At 45.8% G+C, this 23,281-nt stretch overlaps 1 protein-coding gene across 1 annotated transcript in view; it reads left to right on the forward strand.

Annotated features, from left to right (window-relative positions):
- Positions 1-23,281, forward strand: part of DAPK2 (death associated protein kinase 2) — a 135,445-nt gene that overhangs the window by 100,806 nt on the left and 11,358 nt on the right. Inside the window, exons 5-7 of the mRNA XM_061431028.1 lie at positions 14,032-14,161; positions 19,728-19,776; positions 20,455-20,481. Of these exons, the coding sequence (XP_061287012.1) occupies positions 14,032-14,161; positions 19,728-19,776; positions 20,455-20,481 (206 nt within the window). The remainder of the gene's footprint in view (positions 1-14,031; positions 14,162-19,727; positions 19,777-20,454; positions 20,482-23,281) is intronic.

The raw sequence follows: 23,281 nt of genomic DNA on the forward strand, positions 1-23,281 counted from the left end.
GGGGATCCCCTGGCAGAGGGCATGGAAACCCACTCCAGAGAATCCCTATGGACAGAGGAGACTGGAGGACTGCAGTCCATGGGGTCATAAAGAGTCGGACATGACTGAAAGACTAAGCACAGTGCAAAAGCATTATATATACATATATGTATGTCTAAAATATCTTTAATAAAAATTTAAAAATAAGTATTAAAATATTTGTAATTTTAAAAATTATGGTATAATTTGAAAGAAAATTCTAGCTATTGACCCTTTACTCTAAATACTTCAATAAGCATCTCTCAAGATTAAATTCAGTCTCCTACTAACCCATAATGCTGTTGTCACACTTAAAAAAATTAACAGTAATTTGTGGAAGACCTTTAATTGGTAGAGAAACATTATTCTATTTCTGATTTAGAAAGAAAATTCTTCTGACAGAGGAGAGAGAATAAATAGGAGAGAGTTAGCCAGTTGGAGATTATGATAAGAATGTGGGAAAGAGATGAATCAAAGGTACTCCGTAAGCATCTTTTAAATGAAATTGATGGTTGTTTACGCTCTTATAAAAAGTAATAAGTCATAGAAAATACAGAAACATACAAAGAAGTTACCTACAGACTCCCTACTCCAAAATAATCACTATTAATTTTTGGTGAATCTTCTCCAGCTTTTTATGAACAGTGTGTGTGTGTATGTGGGTGAGAACTGTACAACCTTTACAATTTTCTCTCCTGCTTTTTTCACTCTATATTCAACTCAAGCAGCACACGTTTGCTCTGTAATGATTTACTTTCCTATTGAGGCTTCTAAGTCTCTCCTGATTTCCTTAACCTTTGGGTGTGTTCTGAGGGCAGACCTTGTTTCCTGGTCCTCATACCCAAAGCTTAGTTTGTGCCCCAGCCTCAGCGTGCCCCCATGAGCTCTTCATCTCATGAAGCCCCAGGTATCAGCCTGGGAGCCTGGGCCCTTAGGAATGCATGTTGGCTGCTTCATCAACTACTATGAGGCCATCCTAGAGTGATCTGAGGAGAAATGAAGTGAGGACACTGAGCTCCTAAATGATTGAGGAAGGAAACAAATGTGGCAGAAATTCAACTATGGAGAGCCATTATTGAAAGAGTTGAAATTTGGTGGTAAATGGGGAGCATTAAACCAACCAACTGCTTCTTATAAGATACAGCAAGAGGCTACCTGGGAAGCAGAAAGAGAAGGGGATTGTGGGTAGAGCCTGCATTTGAGTCTCAGCTCTGCTAGGGGATATTGGGCAGGTCATGGACTGGTCTTTCCTGGCTGTGAAAGTGGAGATAATATTCCCCTTCACTTCCTCACCCCAGAGAGGAGTGAAGGGCCAGGGAGAGGTCAGTATTTCTGAAAGCGTCCTGCAAATTCCAAGACTCATTACAAGTGCTGGCTGTGAATTTTAACTAGCCTCCCTATGAGGCCACATTTCTCCCTATTCCTCTCTTTCCTCCAAAGGGATTCATAAAAGGAGGTGGGCCTAGAGACACCCAAAAGGGGAATGAATAGGTGGTGTGTTCCAGCCAGGAGGCTGGGCAGATTCCCAGGGCGGGCAGGACACTGGGTGTGAAGTTGATCTGACTTGCAGTAAATACCATGATCCCTGTTTTACAGATGAGGACACTAAGAGAAAAATGCAGTGCCTTCCTCCTCTTTTGTCCTTATTACCTTTGCCACTGTTAGGTGCTCAGAGACCCCTGCCACTGCTGGCTGCCCATAGCCCTCCACTCTGGACCCCTGCCCAGGCCTGACCTGCACTGAAGTATCATGTGTTCAAATAGAACCTTTTAGGTTCCATTCACATCTCTACCATCAGCCCTCCTCTGAGCTGATCTCCCTAGGAGTGAAAGAATCTGATTCTGGAAGTGGTGAAGGGTGGTGCAGACAGCAGGTATCTTGGCACTAAAATACCTGAGTGAGAACCTAGCAGCACCACTTATTAGTCACGTGGCCTCGAATCAGTTACTTAACTTCTCTGACCCTCGGTTTCCTCACCTGGGGAACACACACAGTAATTTAGTCTATTCAGATTCTGTGCAGTGGTTTTCTGGTAATAGCTGGATTCCAGTAAACAAATATATGTACACACACACACTAGATTACTATAAATTCTACTGATATAAAGGTTTATAATATAATTTACGAGTATAAAATATATAACATTTTATTTTGTTAACTTCACAAAATAAATTGATTCTCATAGAACACTTTTCATTAATTGTATCTGTAGCCAACCTATGGATGCAGTAGGCAGATGAGTGTAGTTTTCAACAGGATTGTTGGTTGGTATTTTTGTTTATGTTAATAGGTAAAGTGAAAGTGAAGCAATGAATATTGCTTGTGCATTGGAACTTCACAACTTCAATGATGTGAGTGGCTTCTTTGCTGAATTGGATAATAATTTCTGAATATTGAACAATATTTCCTCAGTTTTCTCTGGTAGCACAAAATAATAGCTATAGACACAGCACACATAAGTTTAATCTCTGTTATTAAGTGATCTTTAGCACTTCCTAAGTCTAAAATCAAGAATTCAAGTCCTGATTTGTAGTGTCTGCCAATTTCTGTGGTGTAAACACAACTGCTGTGGCCAATTTCAAGGTACCAATATTGCTGACACTAACTAGAGCTGGGGAGAGGGGTGCAGTAACATATCATGACGTAGTAACATACCATAATCTATATTCAGAGATAAAATGCATTAAATAACTTCAAGAACATAAAAGATAATAAAATATAGTAGAAATTAGAAGCAATAAATTTTAAGTGTTGTAAATATAATTTAATTAAACATATTTCCATAATTTAAATTTTAATATTAAAATAATATTCTTACATGGCTCAGTTTAATACCTGGTTCACAAAATTCCTGCAAATTTATCAGCAGTCTCTCGTAAGTCAGTAGGCACCAGCTTTAGCCCACCGCAAGCTCTCTGAGACCCTGGAGGTGAAAGCATTTTGTAAACAGGAAGGTGCTAGGTGCAGGCTGATTGTTTGGTAACAGCAGTGGTGTATAGTGGCAGCAGGCATTTATTAAGGGCTGTAGTAAACACGCAGGCTCACCTCTGAGAGCTCTGCTTGTGTTTATTTACTCCTTTAATCCACATGACAGACCCTATGAGGAAGGTTCGATGGTCATGGCCATTGTATAGAAAAGGGAGGTTGCTCAAGGGCTCTTAGGGCTTTCTTGTGCCTCCTGAGAACCCATTCAGATCAGATCAGATCAGTCGCTCAGTCGTGTCCGACTCTTTGAGACCCCATGAATCACAGCACGCCAGGCCTCCCTGTCCATCACCAACTCCTGGAGTTCACTCAGACTCACGTCCATCGAGTCAGTGCTGCCATCCAGCCATCTCATCCTCTGTCGTTCCCTTCTCCTCTTGCCCCCAATCCCTCCCAGCATCAGAGTCTTTTCCAGTGAGTCAACTCTTCGCATGAGGTGGCCAAAGTACTGGAGTTTCAGCTTTAGCATCATTCCTTCCAAAGAAACCCCAGGGCTGATCTTCTTCAGAATGGACTGGTTGGATCTCCTTGCAGTCCAAGGGACTCTCAACAGTCTTCTCCAACACCACAGTTCAAAAGCATCAGTTCTTTGGCGCTCAGCCTTCTTCACAGTCCAACTCTCACATCCATACATGACCACAGGAAAAACCATAGCCTTGACTAGATGAACCTTTGTTGGCAAAGTAATGTCTCTGCTTTTGAATATGCTGTCTAGGTTGGTCATAACTTTCCTTCCAAGGAGTAAGCGTCTTTTGACTTCATGGCTGCAGTCACCATCTGCAGTGATTTTGGAGCCCAGAAAAATAAAGTCTGACACTGTTTCCACTGTTTCCCCATCTATTTCCCATGAAGTGGTGGGACCAGATGCCATGATCTTCATTTTCTGAATGTTGAGCTTTAAGCCAATTTTTTCACTCTCCACTTTCACTTTCATCAAGAGGCTTTTTAGTTCCTCTTCACTTTCTGCCTTAAGGGTGGTGTCATCTGCATATCTGAGGTTACTGATATTTCTCCCGGCAATCTTGATTCCAGCTTGTGTTTCTTCCAGTCCAGCGTTTCTCATGATGTACTCTGCATATAAGTTAAATAGGCAAGGTGACAATATACAGCCTTGACGTACTCCTTTTCCTATTTGGAACCAGTCTGTTGTTCCATGTCCAGTTCTAACTGTTGCTTCCTGACCTGCATACAGATTTCTCAAGAGGCAGATCAGGTGGTCTGGTATTCCCATCTCTTTCAGAATTTTCCACAGTTTATTGTGATCCACACAGTCAAAGGCTTTGGCATAGTCAATAAAGCAGAAATAGATGTTTTTCTGGAACTCTCTTGCTTTTTCTATGATCCAGTGGATGTTGGCAATTTGATCTCTGGTTCCTCTGCCTTTTCTAAAACCAGCTTGAACATCAGGAAGTTCATGGTTCACATATTGCTGAAGCCTGGCTTGGAGAATTTTGAGTATTACTTTCCTAGCGTGTGAGATGAGTGCAATTGTGCGGTAGTTTGAGCATTCTTTGGCATTGCCTTTCTTTGGGATTGGAATGAAAACTGACCTTTTCCAGTCCTGTGGCCACTGCTGAGTTTTCCAATTTTGCTGGCATATTGAGTGCAGCACTTCCACAGCAGCATCGTTCAGGATTTGGAATAGCTCAACTGGAATTCCATCACCTCCACTAGCTTTGTTCGTAGTGATGCTTTCTAAGGCCCACTTGACTTCACATTCCAGGATGTCTGGCTCTAGGTTAGTGATCACACCATCGTGATTATCTGGGTCGTGAAGATCTTTTTTGTACAGTTCTTCTGTGTATTCTTGCCATCTCTTCTTAATATCTTCTGCTTCTGTTAGGTCCATACCATTTCTGTCCTTTATCAAGCTCATCTTTGCATGAAATGTTCCTTTGGTATCTCTGATTTTCTTGAAGAGATCCCTAGTCTTTCCCATTCGGTTGTTTTCCTCTATTTCTTTGCATTGATCGCTGAAGAAGGCTTTCTTATCTCTTCTTGCTATTCTTTGGAACTCTGCATTCAGATGTTTATATTTTTCCTTTTCTCCTTTGCTTTTCGCTTCTCTTCTTTTCACAGCTATTTGTAAGGCCTCCCCAGACAGCCATTTTGCTTTTTTGCATCTCTTTTCCATGGGGTTTGTCTTGATCCCTGTCTCCTGTACAATGTCATGAACCTCATTCCATAGTTCATCAGGCACTCTATCTATCACATCTAGGCCCTTAAATCTATTTGTCCCTTCCACTGTATAATCATAAGGGATTTGATTTAGGTCATACCTGAATGGTCTAGTGGTTTTCCCTACTTTTTTCAATTTCAGTCTGAATTTGGCAATAAGGAGTTCATGGTCTGAGCCACAGTCAGCTCCTGGTCTTGTTTTTGCTGACTGTATAGAGCTTCTCCATCTTTGACTGCAAAGGATATAATCAATCTGATTTCAGTATTGACCATCTGGTGATGTCCATGTATAGAGTCTTCTCTTGTGTTGTTGGAAGAGGGTGTTTGTTATGACCAGTGTATTTTCTTGGCAAAACTCTATTAGTCTTTGCCCTGCTTCATTCTGTAGTCCAAGGCCAAATTTGCCTGTTACCCCAGGTGTTTCTTGACTTCCTACTTTTGCATTCCAGTCCCCTATAATGAAAAGGACATCTTTTTTGGGTGTTAGTTCTAAAAGGTCTTGTAGGTCTTCATAGAACCGTTCAACTTCAGCTTCTTCAGCGTTACTGGTTGGGGCATAGACTTGGATTACTGTGATATTGAATGGTTTGCCTTGGAAATGAACAGAGATCATTCTGTCGTTTTTGAGATTGCATCCAAGTACTGCATTTCAGACTCTTTTGTTGACCATGATGGCTACTCCATTTCTTCTGAGGGATTCCTGCCCGCAGTAGTAGATATAATGGTCATCTGAGTTAAATTCACCCATTCCAGTCCATTTCAGTTCGCTGATTTCCTAGAATGTCGACATTCACTCTTGCCATCTCTTGTTTGACCACTTCCAATTTGCCTTGATTCATGGACCTGACATTCCAGGTTCCTATGCAATATTGCTCTTTACAGCATCGGACCTTGCTTCTATCACCAGTCACATCCACAGCTGGGTATTGTTTTTGCTTTGGCTCCATCCCTTCATTCTTTCTGGAGTTATTTCTCCACTGATCTCCAGTAGCATATTGGGCACCTACTGACCTGGGGAGTTTCTCTTTCAGTATCCTATCATTTTGCCTTTTCATACTGTTCATGGGGTTCTCAAGGCAAGAATACTGAAGTGGCTTGCCATTCCCTTCTCCAGTGGACCACATTCTGTCAGATCTCTCCACCATGGCCATGTTAATATTCCTGCTTTGCAGATGAGGGGCCCAAGATCAGAGAGATGAGTCTATTGCTAAGGTCACACAGCTAGCCTGGGGCAGAAGTAGAGTTCAAACTCAGTTCTAAGACAGGGCCTTCTCAAGTGTTGGTTCCCCAAACACTGGGCACTCTGATTTTGACTTCCTTGCAGAACTTGCTTTAGAAAACCAGTTCTGGAGCCTCACTCCCAGTGAGTTGATTTAATTGGTTTGGTCTTTTTAACACAGTCTCCAGTAGATTCCAGTGGGTAACTAGTTCAGATGGGGCCCCCAAAGCACAGCTTGGGGCTCAGAATGCCTGAATTGAGACCCAGGTTCCTCACTGGCTAGATGGAGGCACTGGGCATCCATAGCTTGGTGGCCTTGAGAATCTAATAAGATGATGTGTGGGGACAACTCATGGCAAATGCTAGTTGTCATTTGGCACAGACCAGAGAACCAGAGGTCAAACTGCCAACATCTGCTGGCATCTGCTGGATCATAGAAAAACCAAGGGAATTCCCAAAAAATATCTATTTGTGCTTCATTGGCTGTGCTAAAGCCTTTGTGTGGATCACAACAAACTGCGGAAATTTCTTAAAGAGAAGGAAGTGCCAGACCACCTTACCTGCCACCTGACAAACCTGTATACAGGAGAAGAAGCAACAGTTAGAACTGGACATGGAACAGCAGATTGGTTCCTAATCGGGAAAGGAGTACGTCAAGGCTGTATATTGTCACCCCAATTATTTAACTTATATGCAGAGTACATCATGTGAAATACCAGCCTGGATGAAGCACAAGCCAGATTCAAGATTTCTGGGAGAAATATCAGTAACCTCAGATATGTAGATGATACCACCCTAATAGCAGAAGAGAAATTAAAGAGCTTCTTGATGAAGGTGAAAGAGGAGAGTGAAAAAGGTGGCTTAAAACTCACATTCAAAAAACTGAATGGTTTTTTCTGGATGGTTGGATCCCAAAACAGGATCATGGAACTGGTCCCATCACTTCATGGCAAATAGATGGAGAAAAAGTGGAAACAGTGACAGATTTCATTTTTTTGGTCTCCAAAGTCACTGTGGACAGTGACTGCAGCCATGCAGTCCTTGCTCCTTGGTGGAAAAGCTATGACAAACCCAGACAGCTTACTAAAAAGCAGAGACATCACCTTGCTGACAAAGGTCTGTATAGTCAAAGCTATGGCTTTTCCAGTAGTCGTGTACAGATGTGAGAGTTGGACCATAAATAAGGCTGAGGACTGAAGAATTGATGCTTTTAAACTGTGGTGCTGGAGAAGACTCTTGAGAGTCCCTTGTATAGCAAGGAAACCAAGCCAGTCGATCCTAAAGGAAATCAACCCTGAATATTCTTTGGAAGGACCATTGCTGAAGCTGAAGGTCCAATTCCTCAGCCACCTGATGCAAAAAGCTGACTCTCTGGAAAAGACCCCAATGCTGGGAAAGGTTGAAGGCAAGAGGAGAAGGGGGCAAAAGAGGATGAGATGGTTGGATGGCATCACCAACTCAGTGGACATGAGTTTGAGCAAACTCCAGGAGATAGTGAAGGACAGGGAAGCCCGGTGTGCTGCAGTCTCTGGGGTCATAAAGAGTCAGACACAACTTAGTGACTGAATAACAACAGCAACAGGCCACTTTATATGTCTTGTTTGATCCTGTTAGTAACCCTCTTGAGGTAAGTTTTCGGTTACTCCTAATTTACAAGTGAAAAGTCTGAGGCTGATAGAGCTTAAGTAACTTGCCCAGTGTTGCCACTGCTGCTGCTAAGTCGCTTCAGTCGTGTCCGACTCTGTGCGACCCCATAGACGGCAGCCCACCAGGCTCCCCCGTCCCTGGGATTCTCCAGGCAAGAACACTGGAGTGGGTTGCCATTTCCTTCTCCAGTGCATGAAAGTGAAAAGTGAAAGTGAAGTCGCTCAGTCATGTCCAACTCTTTGCGACCCCATGGACTGCAGCCTACCAGGCTCCTCCACCCATGGGATTTTCCAGGCAAGAGTACTGGAGTGGGGTGCCATTGCCCAGCATTAGACTGCTGGTAAATACCAAAACTGGCATTCAAACCCAGGTTCTAAGTCTCTATCTATGTTGATTCCCTAAAAACAGGTTGTGCAAGAGATGTGCATGTGACTGCATTGGTTCATTCATCCCTGCATCCCATCAGCTATTCCTGAGCACCTACTCCATGGCAGCCACTCTTGGGTGGAGTGATGGAAAAGAGAGACAAAGCCCCGTCCTCCCTCTGGGGCCTCAGGATACTGGGGAGAGGAAATGTAAGGGGCAATTGTAGTGTAGTTGGTTCTCTGCTAGAGGCATGTCCACATACCATGCAGACCCTTGGGTGGAACAACTAGCTGTGTATATTGACAGGGGCAGGGGGTAGGGGTTGTCACAGGAGAGGTTCCAGCAGGAAAATGTTGGAGCTGGGTGGTGAGCAGGGGAGAAGAAGCTTGTCAGAAAGGCATGCTCGCATAGTGAACTGTGTTGAGGTGGGGGTGATGAAAATCGGCCAGGATGTAGCAGAGAGTATGCTGGCCAGAGGTGGGAGGGCCTTGAATGCCAGATGAAGACAGACTTCGGCCTGGGGCGCACTGGAGCCTGGTGGGGAGGGGCTATCTGTGGTCTCATCTACAGTGTGCCAGGAGTGGGGCAGGTGGTGGGGGCAGAGAATTTGCTGCAGTGCCATGGAAACCTGCTCACAGAGGCCTGGAAGTGAGAGGCCTTGCTTCTCAGGTTGCCCAGCACTTCCTGAGTAACCTGGGACCGTGCTTGACATTTCCCATGAAGGTTCCTTGGCAGCTTCCTCGTCCCCCTAACAGACCTGGCTTGGCTCCTGCTCTGCTGAGCTGAGCACCTCGCCTGATGATGGGCAGACCATGTGGGCACCGGAAGAGGGCAGCAGCCCAGGGGTCAGCTGACTTGGGCTCTGTTCTTTGCTCGGTGTCCTGGCAGTTTCTTGACCTCTCTGGTAGCTCTGCAGCAGGCAGGGACTAAATGGTGTCTGAGGTCCCTTAGGGCCCCAACATTGTAAGTCTGGGGGTGAAATGGGATGTGGGGAGGGAAGCAGAAGATGAGGGGGAGAGGGGGAAGGTCTGCGAAGGGCATGTCTTTCTGATTCAGCAGATTCAGTAAAGCCCCCAGGGAGGACTGTTGTCACTGCTGCAGCCCAAGAGGGAGAGAACAAACATAGTCATTCTGCTCTAAAATCTCACTGGGCACCGCTCCTTGCGTGGACCGTCTCTCTGAATCCTCAGAGCAACACTGTGTCACAGTAGGCGTTACCATTTTACAGATGAGAAACCAAGGCTCCAAGAGGTCCAGAGACTTTGCCCAGGTTTCACTGTGAGTAGTAGAGGTGGAATTTGACCCCGGACCTGCCTGACTCTAAGCTCTGGTCTTTGGCATCTTACTGCATAGCCCCCTCTACCTCCCCGAGGCTGCCTTCATCCTTCAGGGACTCTTAGACATGCTGTACCAGGCTGGTAGGAGTCCCCTGATATGGGTCCCCCTGGAGGATAAGCTTCCAGTTGGCACCAGACTGGGCACCTCTGGCCAGATCCACTGGGTTGCTAAAGGACACATTGGCTGGCAGCTGCTCGTCTGGTGGGCTGAGCTGATGGGTTTGTTTTAATGGAGGGGGAAGATTTCCCCTCCTGGTGGCTGCTCCATGGGCCCTGGGCTTGGCAGTGGCAGCACCTATGGGAATGTGATCCTTTCCTCCAGCCATGCTTTGGAAGCTACGTCAGGTGTGTGGGTGAGGTGTTTGGTTGAAGTAAATAAAGGTGGAGGAGAATGACAGGAGTGAGGGAGTAGAGATAGCTTTGTGCTGCCCCAGAGGGCAGTCTGGCTGGGCTGTCTGCTCTTCCCTCCTGACCTGGGGCCAGGAGACCTGAACCTTTGTAGGTCCTGCCTTGGGCTCCAGAGGAGTGGGAATTGGCCCAGCCAGCTTGGAAGGTTGTGTCACCTTGCAGTCACAGAGCCTAGAGCTTGAAGGAGCTTCAGATATCATCCAGAGAGGAAAAGCCTGCTTAAGCTCACACAGCCTTTGGTGGTGGAGCTGAACTGGAATTTCCCAATACCTAAGCCTAGGCTCTTTCCCACTATCCTACACAGTTTGGGGAGGGTAGACTCGAAGAAGCTTAGACCATACTGCCTTTTTGCTGCCCTCTGACTACCCCTGGGACCCTTCTTGAGTCGGTCTCTTTTCCCTCCTGACTCAGCCCTTTAGCCATTCTGAGGGGAGGTGTGCTCTCGGGCACCCCTAGTGGTGAAGAGCCTCCATGGCGAAGAAAGGGAAGGGCCACAGGGTCCCAGTTCCTTCACTTCGCATGAAACATCCACAATGCAAGACATCAGAGGGGGTGCCAGGAACCTTAAAACTGATTTGAATTTTCCCAGAGGGGCTACCGCCCAGGAAAGGTGCATCACAATACAAAAGAGTCTGCAACTAGGGCTACTTGCTCGTGAGCATGATCAGCTCTGAGGGCTTAGAGCACAAGGTCAGGGTGTGCTTCATTAAAAGTAAGGAAATAAAAGGAGGCAGAGATGGGGGCCTGGCTCTGAAAGTGTGATGGAGGGTAGGAAAGGCATTCGAGGCAAAAGGAAGAGCCAGAGTAAAGGATGGGGTAGAGATGGTGTTCTGGACCTGGTAATGCGCACCCTGAGGGTACCAAATGGCCCTGTCTTCACTCGGAGAACATTTACTGAGCACCTGGTGGGTCCAGGCTCTAGGCCAAGCTTTGGGTAGTTGGTAGGACTGAGACCCTCAGGAAGCTCTTGGCCCAGTGGAGAAGACAGGTCAGTAAACTGACAAGCTTGAGGCAGTGGGAGAAGCACTAGAGGAGAGGAAGTACAGGCTGTGATGGAAACTGGGGAGGTGGTGAGTGTGGGGAGGCTTTCTGGAGGAGGTACTATTTTTACTGAAATGTGAATAGGAATTAGCCAGATTCGGGGTAGGGACTATGCAGGGAGTGTCCCAAGCAGGGGAGCTGTGTGTGAGGTTCTTGAGACAGGACAGAGGACAAATGGAACTCGGGTGAGAAAACATGGCCTTGCCTGAAGGTTCTCACAAGCCAGCGGAGAGGCTGTTTTCCCCGGAATGTGGGCCACAGAGGGGAGAGGATGTGAGGCAAAGATTCTTTTCACTGCTCAGGGTGCGGCCTGGGAGAATTCCACCTCTTTGTTCCTCCTTCCTTCCTGTGGGTCCCTGTGCCCATCCCTACTGCTCCCCAGTCTTGGGACCACCAGGGCTCTGTGTCTGCTGTGTCCACTGCAGCTCTCAGCTCCTTTCAGCGTGTTTTGTGGTGGTGCCAGGCTTTAAGCACACCGTGGTGGTCAGGAGTACCTGGGCTGGACCCCTTAGTCCTAGGGAGAAGCTTCAGGGCCGTTCCCTGGAAGAGAGACGTTCCCGAAAGGTGGCTCAGGAATACTTTGGAATGGGAGGAGGAGAAGCCCCCCAGTTCAGGAGATGGTGGGCTGTGGGGAAGGCTTAACTCACTTCCCAGGTGCCAGGACACTTGGGGTCCCTGAGAAGCCCCAGAGGGCCAGGTCGGCGCACTGGCATGGGACTCCTAGCCTGTGTCCCATGTCTTGACCACCCGCTGCCCTCGCTTGCCTTTCTGCAGAACCCAAGGAGCTGCCCTGCCTTGGAAAAGGACTTTGACACAGTTTCAAAATGAAGTGGAGAAAAATCTCTGGAGGGGAAAAAGAATAAACACACTTTAAAGATGCAAAAGGAAACATATATTTTTTAAAAAAGGAAAAAAAATGGAAGGGTTTCTCATCCAACTCACTTGAGTGAAAGTTTCCAGTCACTGTGATGTGAGGTCAGAGACTTCAGGGAGCGGGAAGTTCTAGATGCAAACACCTGGGGTGTCTTCAGTGCAGATTTGGGATCAGTCTAACTAATAGCGAGGGCCACCGTCCACCTCTCACCCTCTGTGTTCTGTGTGGTGGTGGAGATGCAAAGACCTGACTCTCCCTCCAGCTGAGGGTCCAGTAGGGCAATGAGGACTGTTGGACAAGAGAGAGTGTGACAACGGTCATGGCAGAAAGGTTCCAGTGAGCATGAAGGAGTCCAGGGGGCAGAGAGGGCTCACATCTGCGGGCTGGAGAGAAAGCTCAGTGCCAGTGAGGGAAGATTTCAAGGAAGAGCTGGATTAACTCAGACTTTGAAGCCTGACTGGGATTTCAGTGGACAGAGACTGAGCAGAGGTTTTCCGGGTAGAGCAGAAGTGCAAGGTGGGAAATTCTCTAGTGCTTTGAGAAACAGGGCCATTCAGTTTTCTCAAACATTTCTTTATTTGCTTATCTATTTATTTAAAGCTACTTTATTGAGAGTTATACATCACGTATAATTCACCCATTTGAAGTGTACAATTTACAAAGTTGTATAACTCACACTGCAATCAATTTTGGATGATTTTCATCACCTGAAAGAAACCCTGTACCTATTAGTCATTCCCCATTCCCCAGGCCCTAGGCAACTCCCTGTCTACTCTCTGTCTCTATGGATTTGCCTATTCTGGATATCTTATATTAATGGAGTCGTATAATCTGCGATTTTTGGTGACTGATTTTCACTTAGCAAGATGTTTTCAAGGTTCACCCATGGTATATAGCATGTATCAGTACGCCATTCCTTTTTATGTTTTTCTCTGCCTCCATTCCTTTTTATGGCTGAATAGCACTCTACTGTATGGATATACCACACTTCATTTATCTACTCATCAGTGATGGCCATTTGTGTTGTTTCCACTTTGAGACTATTATGAATATGCTGCTGAGAACATCTGTGTACCAGTTTTCGTGGGCATGTATGTTTTCAAGGCTTTTCTTTTCGAATGGGATCCAGGATAGTCCCGGTGAGGAGCAGGAGGAAAGAAGATGAATCAGAGGGACCTGCTCACCCACCAACTGCTCTGAGCAGTTGGGTGGGAGTGCAAAGGGTCAGCTCAGGATCCTGTTCTGGCCTCACTGGGACCTGGGGCTGTGTGAGGCCAGGGCAGGGCTGGCCCCCCTCCAGCAGACACCCCCAGTGTTGTGTGCAATCTGGCAGCTGTTTGCTGGGCTGGAAATAGTCTAGGCAGCTGGTATTTTCCCTGGAAATCAGGTGCTTTTTCCTGTGTCTCACTGAGGGCCAGAATTAGTTAAACACACAGAGAAGTGTGAGCTATGCATTAGTCTAGGGGAGGGGAGTGTTGTCAACAGGAAGCTGACCAGCCAGGGGAAAGGGGTGGTCAGGAAGATGCAGGTCAATAAGCCAAGTGTAAATCGGGGTTAAGTTGCAGTGCCCCTCCCCCATCACACATAAAGAGGCCATGGTTTTGTTTACAGGAAATGCTGCAAGTATCTCCCTGGCCCCATTTGACAGATGGGGAGACAAAGGCACTACATGGCAGGGATCTCCCATTCAGAAACAGAAGGATTAAAGCCACAGTCTGGTTCTGCTGTCAGCAGCAGCTTTGGTAAAACCCAGGCCTTGCCCTCAGCGTTGTGGCTGTTCTTGGGTTCATGGGAGAGGACTGAGGACGCAAGAGTAAGAAAGGGTTTGTGCTGTTTTGGTCCTAAAAAAGAACACTAAACCCCACCTTAAACCCAAAGCAAAAACATAAAATAGGGCTTTAATTACCATCTTTTCTTTTATCCTCTTTTCTTCTTCTTCTTTTTTTTTTGTTTCCCAGCCAGAAAACATTATGTTGTTGGACAAGAATATTCCCATTCCACACATCAAGCTGATTGACTTTGGCCTGGCTCATGAAATAGAAGACGGAGTTGAATTTAAGAACATTTTTGGGACACCAGAATTTGTTGGTGAGTTTTAGGCCTGTTTTTTCTCCCAGCTGAGAATCTCGGATCAACAGATAGAGAAATCCCAGGAGCGAACCCTGTGTCTGGGGCTGTAGTCTCTGGGCTGAGAGATGATGCCTTGCGTGCGTGTGTGTGTGTGTGCCAAGTTGCTTCAGTCATCTCCGACTCTTTGCGACCCTGTGGCCCATCACCTGCCATGCTCCTTTGTCCACAGGAAATGTCTCGCTGGCCTCTGGGTGAGGGTTGAGCGCCAGCAGGGCAGTGGGAGGCCAGGTGGGGCTGGGGCCATTTGCAGAGTTAAATCTTCCCAGAGCTGGCCCCACTTCCTGCTCTTAGATGAGCTGATTGTGAAGATTTAAAATTACCTCACCCTGTTGCATTCCCCTAAACTCAATCTTTTCTGGAGTAGCTTTTGATTTCCTAAAAAAGAAAAGGGAAATTATCTGCCAGATGCCAGATCCACACACTTGCCTGTCCCATACATCTGGCCTTCATTCATGCACAGGGTGCCCAGGCCCAACAGGGCTCTGGCGGCTCTGTCTTCCCTCCGTGTCTCTCAGCCTTGGCCCAGACCGCAGAAACCCCCTTTTAGGTCTTGTGCCACAGGCCAGGGGGTCATAAAGAAACAGCTTTGCAGAGGAGAAAGGAGTGAGAATTGAGAACCACCATCTCACTGCTTGGGGAGTTGAAATGCTCTTAGAGATGGAAGGAGGGCATGGTTTCCTCAAAATCTAGGGACTGAAACTTCTGACCACAGCCTAAACAAAAAGAAAGATGAACCAGATCATCCACCATGATGGAGTTTCAGGCCATATATACCAACTCTGCAGCCACTAGGGAATGAAACTGCAGACGCCCCAGCAGGGGAATCTTGCCATATGCCAGGCACTAGGCCTGGTGTTCTGTATACAGACATTGTCCAATTAATACCCATACAATCTTATGAAGCAGGTTCAAAGTATTTTCTCCATCAAGTGCCTTATTCAAGGTAAAACAACCAGTACATGATAGAGCAGAGATTCAAATACAGATACATCCAACATTAAAGCCTATGCTCTTTTTTTTTTTTTTTGACTGCACTGTGCAACATGTGGAATCTTAGTTCCCTGACCAGGGATTGAACCTGTGCCCCCTGAAGTGGAAGCGCAGAGTCCTATACACTGGACCACTGGGAAAGTCCCAAAGCCTAATCTCTTTCCATTATACCAGGTTATCTCTCGAAGGAGCCTTTAAGGGTGGAATTTAGCTGTGGGAATAAGACATCAAACAATCAAACAAGAGTGCTTGAGGCATATTTTCAGATCGTCTGGTCTAGTTTAACAGACGTGGAATTGCAGAGCTAGGGGATTTTAGTTAAGGTCAACCAGTGGTTATTCTCTATCTACTATATGATAGACATCAGATGCTGGAGACACAGGGACGGTAAGCAGCCACACTCAGAATGACATGCCCAGGGTCACACAGTCAGTTAGTGGTAGAATCATCTTGAACCTAGGGTACAGGTATACAGTCTCAAACTTTGTCCAAGATAGCAGTTACTGCCCACCATTCACATATGTGGTAAAAATGCATGTTTTAAGTTCATACCAAGGGTTGAATAATAATAAATTGTTCAACTAGAAATTCAGGGCAGTAATGGAAGAGTTGTCATGAGAGAGGATGTGGTTAATTGTGAAGTGAGTGATATAGACAGCTCTGAAAGACTGTTACGTGACGTAGCCACTCTCACGAGGTCAGTGGGCTCAGTCCTGGCCTTGAGTGAGAGATGAAGTGCTAGTGTCGTGGGTGGAGGAGAATCTAAAGCGGGGTGGGGTGGGGAAGAAGCCAGGGTAGAGGAGGCGCATATCTGAGGCACCCCATAGCGGGGGTGAAGGGCCAGAATGAGTATGTTTATCAGGGACAGTTCACTGTCCTTTCTAGATGGATCAGAGGGTGGCAATGTGAGTAAGACATTGATGGGCGAAGCCAGACAAACTGTGGAGGGATTTTCCCAGTGATATACTGGTAAATGTCTAACAGTCAGGTCTCAGGACAAAACAAAATACAACCCTAATTTACAGCATTTACTAGTTTCAAGCTATCAACCTGTTTCACTGAATTCAGAGTTGGGAAGAGATGCCCACGGTTGACTCTTGTGAGCCAGTATGATACAGCTCCAGTCCAGAACTGGTCTTATTTGCTCCTTACAGATATATAGGGTGGTTTCTGTAAGCCCCTGCCCAAATTATGATGACTTCCTTTTCATCATAGACCCCTGAACAGGTTATAACCACTGTTCCCTATTCCCTCTTTGAAATTTTAACCTGAGACCAGAGTTAAAAACTGTCAGCTTCTGGGAATGTGGTGGAAAACTTCTTCCAAAAGGTCCTCTCACTACAAAGTTGGATTCTTGAGAAAAATGTTTTTAATGTGATTCTGGACTTAGGAAATAAGATAAATCTTTAAGTATAGTAACTCCTTCAGCCATCACCTGTCCTACCCTAAAAATTGAGTGAAATGAACTTTGAGCTGGAGCTGTGAGCTGCAAGAATATTCAATAAGAGGATCTCTCCTAAAGGCAAGTGCATATGTCAGCATTTATCAGAAACTAGCAAGACTTAGATGTTCAAGGAAGTAGGATATTAAAATGATCAGATGTTGACTATAAAATAAATGGAATGTATATAGAAATAACAGGTAAACTCATAAGAATGAGCAAGCAAGAACCAGATAGAACTTTAAGAAATAACGTACACTCACTGAAATTTTAACCTCAGTGGATGGGCCAAACAGCAGATTATACACAGCTGAGGAGAGAATTAAAGATTTGGAAGGCTGAGGTGGAAAAAATTAGCTAGACTATCACACAGTGGCAAAGATATAGAAATGTTAAAGAGAGGATAAGTGAAATAAGGTTAAAATAAGAAGTTTACCATAGGTCTATTTGGATTCCTGAAGGAGGGAATTAAGACAATAGAGCAGTATCTGAATAAAACTGCTGAAAATTTTCAGAACTGATGTAAAAACATGCATCCCCAGATACAGAAAGGACAATGTATTTCAATCAGAAAGAAGTCCATGCCTCTAAAGTCCATACATTATACTTAAACTATAGGGCATCAGAGACAAAGAGAAGATCTTAAAAATCATCCAGAGAGAAAAGATAGATTACCTACAAAAACCAAAAATAAACAAAAACCAATACTTGGACTGACAGCACGCTTCTTAAAACAACATTGTCCAATAGAATATGATATTCAAAGAACTGAGGAAAAATAAAAACTCCATAGTTGTGAAGAAATTGTATTTCAAGAATGAAGGTAAGAGGTCAAACAAAAAGCAAAATAAAAACAACGACAACAACAAAGATAAAACAATAAACAACCTCCAACAGACCTTTGTTAGTGGAACTTCTAAAAGGTGTACTTGGAGTTCTAAATGCAAGAAGTAATAGGAGCAAAGAAATCAGAGAACATTAGGCAAATATAATTACTTTCTTTCCTAAATAATGATGATGATGATGAAGATTAAATATGGGGTTGAAAAAAGATAGAAGTAGAAACTGAAGAAAATAATGTTAGATAGGACAGAGTACTTGAAATGAGTGTTCTAAAATTCTTGTATTGTTAGAGGAGGGCCCAAATATTGACTTATGTTAGAATTTGTTTCATGTCCATAGTAAGATCTCAGGGGTAGTCATTACAAAAATAGAAGTTAGAGAAAAAACAGTCAATAAGAAAACTAACAAGAAGCAATTTTTTAAAAAGACGAGAAAGAAAAACGCAGATGAAAGTGGAAAAACAAAAGTACCTGGAGGACAGAAATGAGTATGTGTTTATATCAGGCAGATGAGCACTGAAAAGTGAGTTATGCTTCTCAAACTCTCTATGAGGAACAACCTGGGGGGAAATAGTATATCCTGGACAGCTTCTTCAATAAGATACAATACAAATAAATTCCTAGAAAAGTGATCATGGTGTGTGTCATGGCAATGTCAAATTGCTATGTGTGTGTGTGTTAAGTTGCTCAGTCGTGTCCGACTCCTTGCGACCCCATGAACTGTAGCCCTCCAAGCTCCTCTGGCCATGGGATTCTCAGGCAAGAATACTGGAGTGGGTTGCCATGCTCTCCTCCAGGGGATCTTCCCAACCCAGAAATCGAACCTGGGTTTCCCACACTGCAGGCAGTTCTTTACCAGCTGAGCCTCTAAATACATACTCTCAACTTCTGTACATATCTTGTCAGCACCAGTGACAGTCTGCAGATTATTTGCCTGCAGACTGTACTTTGAATAACACTGTCCTAATGAAAGCCTTTCTTGTGTGTCTCAGGAGAGCTGAGAGAAGAGCTCATAGCAGTGATTTTTCAATAAAAGTTAATAATACAAAAAAATAATAAAAATAAGTAGAGACCTTCCAAATGATCACCAAAGAAATGACTGGAAGATAGTCTGTATTCACAAAGTGGACTATTATATAGCAGTGAATATGAAAGACCATGGGTGAACATTCAGTGAATGCTAGAAGCATCAGTTGAGTGGGGGGAAAAGGTCTATTGACGGTAGATGAGATTCAGTATGGCATCATTTTTTGGAAGCTAACAAGAAAGCAAAGCCAGGAGAGTGGTTCCCTGCATCTGGGAGGGTGGGAGGGTGGGTTCATCCTATAGATGCAGAGGTTTTGATATTCTAGATAAACAAACTTAGCCTTCCCCTCTCTCCACCTTCTCCCATTCGTGATTAAACAGGCTCAATCCTCCCTTTTCTAGTTATCGCCCCCTCTTTCTTTTCTATTTCATCACCAAGCTTTTTTAAAGAGTCATCTGCACCCTTATCTTGCAGCCCACACTCAGCACTCTCTGGTCACTGCAGTGGGTGTGAAATTCAACACTTGCTTTCCAGCCCATCCAGGGTACAGGCTTGATCTCCAGGCAGCATTTGGTCCTCTTCTCTCCTGGGTAGAGTCTTCTTTCCTAGACTCTGCACCTTCTCGTGGTCCTGGCAGCATTCACATGGCTCCTATTTCTACCTGTGTGATGACGCCTGTGTGATGACCTGGGTGATGGCTCTGACCCACCTCACTCCCACCCCAGGTACCCAGCCTGTTCTGGCATCTTCTTTTGGATGCCCCTCGGACATCACTGGCTCCTCACCTCAGTGGCCACCAGAATGTCCTCCTGCCCCTGCTCAGGTGGGAGGTACCCTCTTTAGACACCCGCAGAGGAATGTGGATTCTCTCTCTGCCTCCTTTTCTCCCCCATCACCTTCCAGTGCTGGCTGACTGGTTTCCAGCTGAGAGTTCAAAAGCAGTCTTTGTCATGGACCTCACTGTCCGTCCTGCACCTGCCTCTCCCCACTCTCCTCTTCCTTTTCCAGGGCTCCCCTTGTGCTTTCTGTCTTCCTCACTATCAGAATAACAGGCAACTTCCTCCCTCAAAATCCCTAGACCCAGGCTATCTCCATCCGCCTCTCTAATTTTCCTTAGGGAGGGTTCAGGATGGAGACCTTCGGCATCTAATTCCCTAAAATTCCTTAAGATCATCTCTTCTCCTTTTCATACTCCTGCTGACTCTTTGACATGGCTTCTTTCAGCTCCAGAAATTGTGAACTATGAGCCCCTGGGCCTGGAGGCGGACATGTGGTAAGTGGGACAGCCCCCCAGGTGGCCCCAGATCCTGGCTCTGGCTGACAAACCCCCGGATGAAAACCTCTTCCTCCACACTCACCTTTAAGAGCCTCTGGCTGCTCCTGGGGTGCTGGCATGTGGCAGTTAGCACATGGCCAAGGCAGAGAACAAGGGGCTGGAAGCCAGAGGTACAGGCTCACCCTGAGACTGCCACAGCTGTCATAAACATACTAGTGACAATAATTCGTTCTGTTGGTCAACCATGTGATCCCTGGGGGCCTCATGTATTCTGGCTACCGTGCTGGGCTGGGTACCGCAGTGATTGACTGCACAGATGGGGCTCGTTTCATGTGAACTGTGCTATACAGTTGGCTGGGTACCTTGATCACTTGGTTTTCTAAAATCCTCCCAGTGGTCCTGTAAGATAGTTATTATTATCCTCATTTTATGAGGAGAAAGAGGCTCAGAGGTGGTCATCACAGCTGTTAGTGGGTCCTCGGGCTCAACATCCAGACCTGATTGATTCTGAGCGAGTCCCTGGCTGCTGCTGAAGTGTGGGGTGGGGAGGGGTGTGGGGCTTGAGGCAGCATGTGGGGGCTGCCGTGAAGGGGCCCTCAGAGCCAAGCGGGGAGTCACTTGCTGGTCTGGGAGGAGAGCCAGGCGGCCCTGACTTGACTGTTCTTTGTTTTGCAGGAGCATCGGTGTCATCACCTACATCCTGTGAGTATGACTGATCCTGGGGCTCTGACCCAGCTCAGATCCAGGGGGAGCAGGAGGAATGAGAGAGGGGCAGGCAGGCAGGCAGACAGTCTGACATTTCCTGAGCACCCACCGTGACCAGATGAGTTAGATCCACACAGCCAACCTGAGGCTCAGTGCTCTCAGCTCGATTTCGTACGTTTGAGCCTGGGCTTGGGGTTGGGCAGGAAGCCGGGAGAGCAGTCTGCAGCCCTCCATTCTATACTGCTTGTGTTTGCATCCCTCCTGTGGCCAGGATCCACCACGCGGTCTCACCCGGACCCAGGTTTCCGGTGAGAATGTCAGTTTTCGCTCAGAAACCTGGGACAGCCCTCAAGTCACCATGCCCTTCCTGATCCTGCCTCGTCTTTCTCTGCCTTTCCTCTCCCTTCCCCAGAACCCCTTTTCCTCTCACATGCTGTCTCTTCTGTTTTCCCCAGAGTCTCTCTTTCTTGACTCTGAAATATTAAGTACTTAAGCAGAGATTTCCTGCATTGTGTAGCGAAACTGTCACTTTCCATCTCTGTGGCCTTGGGCAGAAAAACAACTTCTGGGCTTGTTTTTCTCATCAGAAAAATAGGAATCATAAACTTCCTGCCACGGGTATGTTGAGGATTAAATAAGCCGACGTGCAAACTTCCTAGCACTGCTCAGACACAGACATTGCTGATTAGTTGGTGTTCATTACATCGTACTTTCCAACTGTTTCCGCTCGCAATACTCCTGGAAAAATGCTGTTTTTATGGAACTCTGGGTAAGAGGCAGCCCACAACCAGAGGGCATGAAGGATGGGGAGGGCAACACTCAGCTCTCTCAACACCCCTGTAATCCCTCCCTCTGACTCCTCCTTGGACTGGGAGTTCTGCGTGATGTGGTGGATGCCACCCCCCCTGCCCCGCCCCTGCCCCCTGAGTTGCAACAGAGGGTGTCAACCCAGGCAGCACATCAGACCTTTTTTTTCTTTTTCTTCACATCAGACCTGTTAATATCTGCTATGGCCCAGGGCCCACTCCAGATCTATGAAATCAGAATCACTAGGAGTAAGATCTGGGCGTTGGTATTTTTTAAAAGCCATAGAGGAATTTGATGCAGAGAGAATTTGATGCATTGCTGCATAATTCCAGATTAGAGCCAGGATATTCAGACATGGGCTCTTAACACCTTGATATCTTCAGAACTGTGGCTTTCATATTGAAATAGTAAGGAATTCCAGCATCTCCAGGGCACACAATCTTCCTGTAGCTCACTGAATTCCATACAGTTTATTGACCGCCTGATCCTCGGTGAACACAGTGCCAGGCATTCAGGGTACTAAATGGACAGTCTGTCCTGCTTGCCTGAAACTTCTTTTGTGGGAGGGAGACACCAGACTGCTAACTCTCACCCGGTGGGACCAAGGTTGTGCTTTAGGTATGAATATGGCTTTGTGAGACAAATGGGAGAGCCACTGGTTTGCTGGGACTGCAGAAAGTTTAATGGGAGAGAGGGAGCGAGAGAGGCAGATAAGAGAGATTGATTTGAACTGGGCTGGAAGGAATGTGATGAATTTTCCTGGTGGAAAGGAAAGGAAGTGCCATTCTGGGTGAGGAAGGGGACAGCAAGTGTGGTAAATGCAGTGAAAATACAGAACGTGTGGTGGGGACCAAATTTTGATGCCTTCCTGAGAAGTTCAGATGTGATTCTATAGAACACAGGAGGGAGGGTAGGGCCCAAGGACTTCTGGGACAATGGCATATTTTGAATATTAGGCAGGGGACAGTAGATTCAGGAGTCATTGTTTGAATGGCACTTTTTTTTTAATGTAAAAAATGTAAAAGAATGAAACTAGAACACTTTCTAACACCTTACACAAAAATAAACTCAAAATGGATTAAAGATCTAAACGTAAGACTAGAAGCTATAAAACTCCTAGAGAAGAACATAGGCAAAACACTCTCTGACATACATCACAGAAGGATCCTCTATGACCCACCTCCCAGAATATTGGAAATAAAAGCAAAAATAAACAAATGGGACCTAATTAAACTTAAAAGCTTCTGCACAACAAAGGAAACTATAAGCAAGGTCAAAAGACAGCCTTCAGAATGGGAGAAAATAATAGCAAATGAAGCAACTGACAAAGAGTTAATCTCAAAAATATACAGGCAACTCCTGCAGCTCAATTCCAGAAAAATAAACGACCCAATCAAAAAATGGGCCAAAGAACTAAACAGATATTTCTCCAAAGAAGACATACAGATGGCTAACAAACACATGAAAAGATGCTCAACATCACTCATTATCAGAGAAATGCAAATCAAAACCACAGTGAGGTACCATTTCACGCCAGTCAGAATGGCTGCTATCCAAAAGTCTACAAGCAATAAATGCTGGAGAGGGTGTAGAGAAAAGGGAACTCTCTTACACTGTTGGTGGGAATGCAAACTAGTACAGCCACTATGGAGAACAGTGTGGAGATTCCTTAAAAAACTGGAAATAGAACTGCCACGCTATGCTATGCTATGCTAAGTCACTTCAGTCGTGTCCGACTCTGTGCAACCCCACAGACGGCAGCCCACCAGGCTCCGCCACCCCTGGGATTCTCCAGGCAAGAATACTGGAGTGGGTTGCCATTTCCTTCTCCAATGCATGAAAGTGAAAAGTGAAAGTGAAGTCGCTCAGTCGTGTCAGACTTTTATTGACCCCATGGACTGCAGCCTACCAGGCTCCTCTGTCCATGGGATTTTCCAGGCAAGAGTACTGGAGTGGGGTGCCATTGCCTTCTCCATAAGACCCTGCAATC

Source organism: Bos javanicus, chromosome 10 (assembly GCF_032452875.1).
Source record: "Bos javanicus breed banteng chromosome 10, ARS-OSU_banteng_1.0, whole genome shotgun sequence".
NCBI classification, from domain to species: Eukaryota; Metazoa; Chordata; class Mammalia; order Artiodactyla; family Bovidae; genus Bos; species Bos javanicus.